Below are 8,645 nucleotides of genomic sequence, written 5' to 3' on the forward strand. Positions count from 1 at the left end.
AGATATTCCAACAACTAACCGACATGGACCCAAACACTTTCGGGAAGCATATCGGCCTCGCGTTTATCAACAAGATTGTTATGAAAAGATTGTAAAGTTTGGCGTTGGACAAAAGCACACTTTAGCATATGACAAGTTGAGTTCCAACGGGTTGGAACATCCCAATTCGGCCCCAAATACTTTTGTTCAACCGACTTGCAATAGTTCTTATATTCAAGATGTCTTCTTTTACCATTTTTGAAAACATTTTGTAACATAAGTCTAAAGAAAGTTAAATCTTGAACAATGTTTCCATTGTCGAGACCTTGTTGAACGACCAAGTTGATAATATGTGCAACACATCGAACATGAAAAAAATTCCCGAAACTAGTTGGTGAACATTTTATTATAAATTTTTCGGCCGTCTTTGTATTGTTTGATGCGTTATCAAAGGAAATCGAAAATATTTTATGTTTCAAGTTGTAAGTCGTTATAACTTCATCAACCAATTCAAACAATTTTTCGGCCGTATGTGGGTACAGGAAGTTTTCAAAGGCGATGGTGCGTTCATCAATTGCCATGTCACCGGATCAACCCAATGCGCAGTGACACAAATGTATGATTCGGGTAACCCGTGTGGTGCCGACCATACATCGCTAGTTAAACTCACCATCGATTCTAAAGTATGAAGAGACTCGATTAACTCTTTTTTTCACACTCCCACAACTTGATTCAGTGACGTCTTAGGGTAGTACGACTTACATGTGTGTATCGCGGTTGTAGAGTTTCTCGAATCAACGAAGTCAACTCCGGGTTGTCAAAGTGGTTAAACGGCAAACCTCGTTGAATAATGAACTTTGTCATTCTATCTTGAACTTGGTTCGTATTGTCACGAAATAGTGTGTCATCTTTACCCAAGTCCACTTGGTCGGTTGAGCGAACGCTTTTCAAGGCCTTGCAAAATGGCCTATCGATATGCTTTCTCAAAGTCGAGTTTGAATCGTGCTTTAAGAAAGTTCCACAAAGTTTGCATCGAGCTTTTTGATCACCTTCGACAGTCACAACCAAATCCCAATTCTTCCAAACTTCTTTGTTGCAGTTATGGTCGACGACCGCAAGAACTAGAACCGGTTCAATAAAAACGTCCTTGTTAGCCTTGTCGTTAATATTTTTGGTGGTTTTTTTGGTGGGTGCCATAATATTTTTGAGTCGGATGGTCGGGTTTGTAAACGAGAAGTATATTAGATTGTTTTTGAGCTTGGTTGTGAAACAAAGGGTGAAAAAACGATTTATATAAAGGATTTGGGCAAGAAAACCGGTTCCAACGGCTATATTACCGATGGAACCGGTTCCAACGGCTAGTTTGACCTGCGTTTGACTATTTTAAAAAAACGACGGAACCGGTTTTTCTGGGTAGGAACCAGAACCGGGTACAAATTAAAACCAGCTCCGGGTCGGGTACGAACCGATTGAGGTTATAAAATGTGGGTACAAATGAAAACCGGCTCCGGGTCGGGTACGAACCGATTGAGGTTATAAAATGTGGAACCGGGTACGGATTTCGGGTATATAAATACCCAAACCGGGTATTAGGTACACCGGGTACGAACTGGAACCGGTTCCAGGTCGAGTACACCGGTTCGGGTCCGGAACCGGTTTTTTTGTGCACGTCTAGATTCAACCCAAAACTGACCAGAAAATAAACCTGGAGCCGTGAGTTGTGTTAGGCGTTAGGTACATACATTACCCCATATTGCCCGCAGTCGACATTTCAAACCAAATAAGTATGCTACATATTAAATAGCCTAAACGTGTGTTTAACTAGGCTTACATATCAAAATCTCCAAGAAACGATTTGAGTAACAGTAACTTTCTCATTCTACAACAGTTACAAGTATGTATCCCTCCCTCGATCATCTACTTCTTCTTTGACTTGCTCGCCTTTGATTGAGTGTAAGCAGTTCCCTAAAATAAACACACCAAACTTAAACCAATGCTCTTCTTGAATACATTTTTAATCATATCTAACACAAATTATTTATAAATTAAAGACAATGCATTGTGAACCTATTTTCGAGGTAAAATCAGGTATAGTTCTTTAAACGATAAAAATATAAAGAACATCAGCATGGTTCAAATTTGCATGAACTTAAAAAAGAAAATAGAACTTCAAATTTGGTAAAATAATGATATATATAAACAAAATTAATAAAACTTTCGACTTTCGAGTAAGAGGTACCAACCTCCAACCACTCATCCATAGATGCATCCACGGTCCGAGTTCCGGTTTCCACCTTTGGTGCCTTCTTTGTTTTCTGAGTAAAAAGTAGCAAAATTTAAAACCAACAAACTTAGAGTAATCATCTCAAAATAAGATAAAATTGTAACCTGCAGACATTATAACAACAGCAAAATACAATTATTAAGTTCATAATCATATATTCGTTAAGATTGTCCCCATGAGAATATAGAAAGAAGACATGATATACAAATAAATTGAGCACGGAGTATGCATTCGTATTAAGGGGTGTTCGGATTAGTGTTTTGAAAGTGATTCTTTGATTTTAAATATTCAGTTGACAATCAACCATAAAGTCTATAATAAAAATGCTTATAGGATGGAAGGCGTCTAAACGATTCAAGCCACTCGTGAGCTACTCGAGATCGGCTCGCTAAAAGCTCGAAACGATTTGAGCTTCAACGAGCACAAGCCTAAAATAAGCTTGTTTAGTAAACGAGCCCAAGCCTGAGTTTCACTTATCGAGCTCGAGCTGGCTCGCGAGCCTAAACATGCCTAACATTTAAATAATTTGACTCACTACATATTAATATAACAATTATTATATATAACAATTCTTACATATAAAATTATGATTAATATGACTAAATAATATATATGGTTATATATGGAAATTACAAGTAAAAACTTAATACAAAAGATAACTACAAACAAAATAAATTATTTAAAAAATAAAAATAATAAACAAGTCAAGCTTGAACTTGAAAAAATACTCACGAGTCAGGCTCGAGCTTTAAAAACTGAGCTTGAACCAAGCCGAGCTCAAGCCGAGCCGTGCATGGCTTGGCTTGTTTGCATCCCTAGTATTAAAATTGTGTTTAACAGTTTATTAACTGAACCCACCCATTTGTTTTGAGCATTTGAAAATCTCTTGTTACTTAAATAACTAGCACATAGAATAATTAAAAAGACAGCCCGATAATACCTTGGAAAGATTTTGTATTTGACCACGAACCCACAGTCCAAGAAAGACAAGAAGAGAAATTCCAAGTGAAACTAGAAAGACGGTCTCCACGCTGACTAGACCACCGGCTTCAGTAACCTCAATGGTACCGTTGTAGAATGTATTTTGATATGGTAGTTGGTCAATCTCATAAACTATTGTTCCAACAAGATCAAATGTTCCTGCCTTCAATAAAACAAAACCCCATTTAATTAGAAATGGGTCGTTTGAAATTGTGTTTATTCTCTAACAGACAATAAAAAATTATTGGCTAGATAATAATGGGTCAAAACTCTTGTATTTTTTTTCTATTTTTAATGCATAAACCTCCAATATAATTTTATTTAAATAATTAGACTACTACTGGAGTAATATAACTTTGTAATCATGACTGCAAAAGTGGCAGATGTACCTGTAAGAATTTGCTGACAGCGAATATATAAGGGAAAGCAGCTTGAACCGAAGGAGGAACAGATGCATTATTGAAAACCTGTCAAAATAAGTAAAGTATGGCTTGGATCAATTGATCAAATACTTGTGTAATCAAAATATTTTTAGGCCAACAACATAAAAGTCCAGATTATTGACAGTAAATAACAAATTTGTCCATCGCAGAACAAGGCGGCTGGTAAATACATCTTTTGAGCATGACCTCATGTTACTTCTAAAAGCCTAGAACAACGGGTGGATAAGAAGGTGTAAAAGGGGTCAATTTTAAAAAAAGCATGAACCTGTGTCTGGGTCAAAACGATTCTGGCCAAAATGAGCTTGGTTGAGACAGGTCAGTGTAGAAAAAAAGTATTGTAACGGGTTCACCCACTGTGTTTGTTTTATGGCAATATGGCTGCTATTGGCGACAACGGTAGCTGAAGCGGTGTCAACTACGTTAGTGGCGGTGGCGATGTGTAGCAGCAGTAGAGGTGGTGGCGACAATGGCGGTGGCAGTGAGGTGGTGGTGATGATGATGGCGGTGACAGTGATGGTGGTGCTGATGACCAATAGATGGTGACGGTGAAGGTTACGAGGTGACCACGGTTGTGGCATGACAGGCAGTTGTGGCTAACCGTCTATAGATGTTGGATGTGTTTTTTATATTTGCTTTTTTAAGAAAATAGTAGAATAGTTTACCAAAAAGGACATCATCTTGAGAGAAGATGTTAAAGTTAAATAGGAGTAAAAAGGGTCTTACATAACAAAGGGTAAAAAAAGAAAATTTAGTCCACCCTAACATATAAAATTTATGCTGTAGCCAAAATGAAACAGATTTTATATGAGCAAGTTTTACCTGAGAAGAGAGATTCTGAACCAACATACGGTGATCAAAAGGGAGATGAACACTAGCTTGAACTGCAATAACCTTTACAGTTTGATCACCTAAGCACCAAGCAACAGATTAAAGTGAGATCACCTCTGTTTAATATAAAAACTCACAACTACCACTACAGTATATAAATCATACTGCTTGAGTATGTAGCAATTTCAGTATATTTCAAAATGAACATTTTAATATATTCTTGACATGTTGAAGTTAACAATATGACAATTGACAAGTTTTTTTACCGACAACTAAAAATCATATTATTACTTATTTGTTAGCAGATTTGTATCTTTATAGTACATGATTCCACTAACTATATGATGTGATGGTATTATTATAATCACCCAAAAAGATAATTACAGACTTAAAGTGGTAATAAGTTACCATCATTTTTCAATCCAATTAAAATCTCCGTCTCTTTCCCTGCCACTACCGCTGCAGAAAAAGAAAAAAAGAAAAAATGTGTTAGGGAAGTTATTCCAAGAACTAACATTACTAAAATAAACTTATTTGAGTTGAGGAAAAACATATAAAAAAGATAGATAATTGACTTACTCTTGGCAGCGTTCTTTGGGAAAACACATACTGTTTCTACACCTGGAGCTGGACTATAATTCCCACCAGCGAAGTCCTGAAGATTGTCGTCAACAATCCCAAGATCTCCTCCTTCCTCAACCGTTTCAGCAACCAGCTCAACATCTTCTGAATCTGACTCAGACTGGCACCTCGCAACTATGAAACAACACCATCGATTAACACATTGTCAAGAATTAAATCAGAAACATATGATTAACACGCCAACTGTAAATTTGTTTTAAGAATAAAAACTTAGAAGGTGACAGTCAAGATCAAGAGAAGCAAACAAGGGATGTGTGTTGAAAATGAACCCAGATCAAAGCAACAACTAACTGGCGAAAGCTAATAACTGCAGATAACAAACAAACAAACAAAGAGACATACATAAATTGAGAACAAGTCTCAAGTAACGTAGAAAGTAAGTTATAAATAAAAGTAGGCAAAATTCAGTTAGAGATTACAAAAGAGGATGAAGTAACAGATCTGAAACTTGTACAAGTTAGTTAAATAGTTAGTTAGTGATTGAATCATAGAATAACAATTAGATAATAATTAATGTAATGAGAAAGTGATTTGAGTATTAATATTATACCTTGAAGGAAGACAGAAGAAGAGAATAGAAGAAGGAGAATCGCGATGAAGAAGGAAACCCTAATTTTGGTGGGTGTCATATTTTGTTTGGGGTGAATGAATGATTCAACGGGGGCGATACAATCAAGTCACTGGTTTTATGGATACTGGGTCTGGTCACGGCTGTAACTAATCTACTTACGTTTACTGTGTTGCCGGCTTTTCTTTTTTTTTTCTTTTTTTATATTACGATGCATGTGTATGTAATGTTTGAAGCATCAAAATTAGTATAGACGGTTGATATCTCATCTCAGATATACTCACTTAGGTATTGAAGATAGTACCAAACCTTTTAAAAACAAGGGGTCGAGGAAGCAATAAGTGTATGCTCTTTCATGTGAAGATGCATTATAATTTGATGGAACACATTAGACGATTCGCTGTGGGCGAGTTGGTGTGGCTTTGGAAAGTAACACCGCTGAGGGGCGGCTTTGAATGGGTGTTCAGGGGGGCTCATGAAAACTAGGGGTGTTCAAAAGAATCCGAATCTGTATCCGAAATTTCTGATATCCTAAATTTCGGATTCGGATAGTAATTCTGGGAATTTTTGGATGTTCGGATATCCAAAATATTAAATTTAATATTATTTTAATTACATTTTATATTCAATAATCAATATTATATAGCATTTTGAAACCTTAATTCCTTTACAAACATGTTCAGTACTCCACTAATATTATATATATATTACAATTGAGAACTTACTTAGGCTGAGGGGTGTGGGGGGGCGCGAGAGGGGGCGCGAGTGGGGGCTCCAGCCAATAATATTGTGACGTGTGGCAGAGAGAGAAACTTGATAAGATGGGTGTTGGTTGTGGTGCTCGCGCCCCGGGCCCTGGTGTGGAGGGGTGCGAGAGGGGGCGCGAGCGGTTTTTTTTTTTATTTTTTTATAAATGTATTAAAAAAATGTATTATTAAAAAAACAAGAAATTATATATGGGTTGTTTTTGGATTTTTATATGAAATGGGTTATATATATTACAAAAAATTTTGGGTTTTATAAAGGAGTTTGGGATATTATATATGAGTTTGGAGATTGAAGTTGTGTTTGATATGGTTAAAATGGGTTGATGGTATGTGATATTGGTATGTGATATTGGTTTTGGGTGGTATGTGATATTGGTTTTATAGAGAAAAAAAATTTTTTTTTTAATAAACAAAGAGCCCAACGGCTCTATTTACGCAACCCAAGACTCCTTCACGCGTATTCCCAGCCGCTACCCCTCTTGCGCCTGCCTCTTTTTCCGCGCTCGCGCCCCTCTCGCGCCCCTCTCGCGCCTCGGTGGTGTGGTGCTCGCGCCCCGGATGGGCTCACGCGCCCCCTGTCGCGCTCCACACCCCTCAGCCTTATGCAGTCTTAGTTGTGCATTATGCTCTCTATGGGGGTACCTTCATGGGTTGTACAAGATACTCACACGTGTCTCAGCCACTGTTTCTTTCTATGTTCCACGTGTCTCACTTTATAAGACTTATTATGCGGTGGACTCTGTGTGTTATCCATCTTCCCAGACTACCATCAAACAAAAGCTGCTCCTTGCCTTCTGCCCTTCTTCACCTTCACAGACCACCGTTGTCAGCATGCTACCCAAAGCTAGGTCATTGGAGCACCTTTCACCGCTTGCCGCTTCTATACAACTCTGGTCTATGCATCCTTTCCATCTCCTAAGATCAGGTAATAATCATTATAGTTCAACTCACGTACATAATCACTTTGTATTCCAATTCTTTAATCTTTTATGTCCAGAGGCAACAAGTGAACACAACTATATTTTTTTTTTGTTTCGAATTAGGTCACGACTGCAGCAGCTAAGGGTTTCAAAGTTCAATCTCACACTGGTATGATTTTCAAAATTCTATTTGTGCGTTTTATTTTCATTCCCTCTTGGATCGTCACTGTAGTTGTGGTTGCCGGATGTGATTCTAAAACCCATACAAGGGTTGAATACCAATGTGCTTAATTAGATGGGTAAAATGTTTGACTTTAATCTAATATCTAAAACGCCTCAAGAACAACTTAGCCACATACTAAATCATTGCTATATGTATATTTTGTTATTTTCTAATGATTGATTGACTGACGGAAGTAGCTTATCTAACTTTTTTATTTGATTTTGATATTAATTTTATAATTTAATGCAGGGAATTATCTATATTAATTTTACTTGGCATATAGGTCAGCCATTGTTTTTTTTTTTACATTTATGAGGATATGAATCTGGGCTGTGAAGTAGAATATTTAACGGTTACTTTGAGATTAATATTCTTCTAAAAATAATGTGTATTTAAAAGTTTGGGTTCATTATACATTCTAATCAAGTGTTTAATTGTGAATTGATCATCTTCCGATGTTTTTTTAATTAGTTTGGGTTACCTACAAGTTGAATGTTGAAACAAGTTGCGGCACTTGCAGAGATACTCTCAAAAGTCTCAAAAGAGCTCTCATGACGAACACATAAGCCATTAACACCTAAAATAAATTCGAATTCAGTATTGTCATATCTGAGAAATATAATATACAAAACCACAAATATACAGAACCAAAACTGCATTGTATGAATAAAGGCTACGCACGAGGACCAATAGTGGTACTATGCAACCTGCCCTTGCTGCTTGAGAACGATGCATTTACAAAAGGGAAACCCAAGCAGATTCTCATGCGAGGACCATGGCATCGGTAAGCCTCCAAAGTTCATGCAACGACTCTTGGTTAAGGTTGCGCACCCCCCGCAACGTGGGGGGTCAAAATACTAGTTTGAAACATTCTGAAACCTTAACTGTCCTTGGCTCCTCGTTTTTTTCTGCTTCACAAACGACGACGATGGTTGTTCTCCTATCATCGGTGGTTATTCACTCATTCTCCTCTCTTGTGTCACACCCCGACCAAAGGCGGCAGAACATGC

The 8,645-nt window shown here is 37.3% G+C and overlaps 1 protein-coding gene across 1 annotated transcript; it reads right to left on the reverse strand.

The window, feature by feature from the left end:
* Positions 1-1,760: 1,760 nt before the first annotated feature.
* Positions 1,761-5,857, reverse strand: LOC143567784 (translocon-associated protein subunit alpha-like). Its single transcript, XM_077054101.1, has 8 exons — positions 5,708-5,857; positions 5,095-5,271; positions 4,924-4,974; positions 4,507-4,595; positions 3,634-3,711; positions 3,204-3,407; positions 2,223-2,294; positions 1,761-1,944 (listed from the first exon to the last, which is right to left on the reverse strand). The coding sequence occupies exons 1-8, from the start codon at positions 5,784-5,786 to the stop codon at positions 1,897-1,899; spliced, it is 798 nt and encodes a 265-aa protein (XP_076910216.1). The 5' UTR covers positions 5,787-5,857; the 3' UTR covers positions 1,761-1,896.
* Positions 5,858-8,645: the final 2,788 nt, after the last annotated feature.

Source organism: Bidens hawaiensis, unplaced genomic scaffold (assembly GCF_021521415.1).
Source record: "Bidens hawaiensis isolate Kalapana, Puna unplaced genomic scaffold, B.hawaiensis_p1.1 tig00023637_1, whole genome shotgun sequence".
Taxonomy (NCBI): domain Eukaryota; kingdom Viridiplantae; phylum Streptophyta; class Magnoliopsida; order Asterales; family Asteraceae; genus Bidens; species Bidens hawaiensis.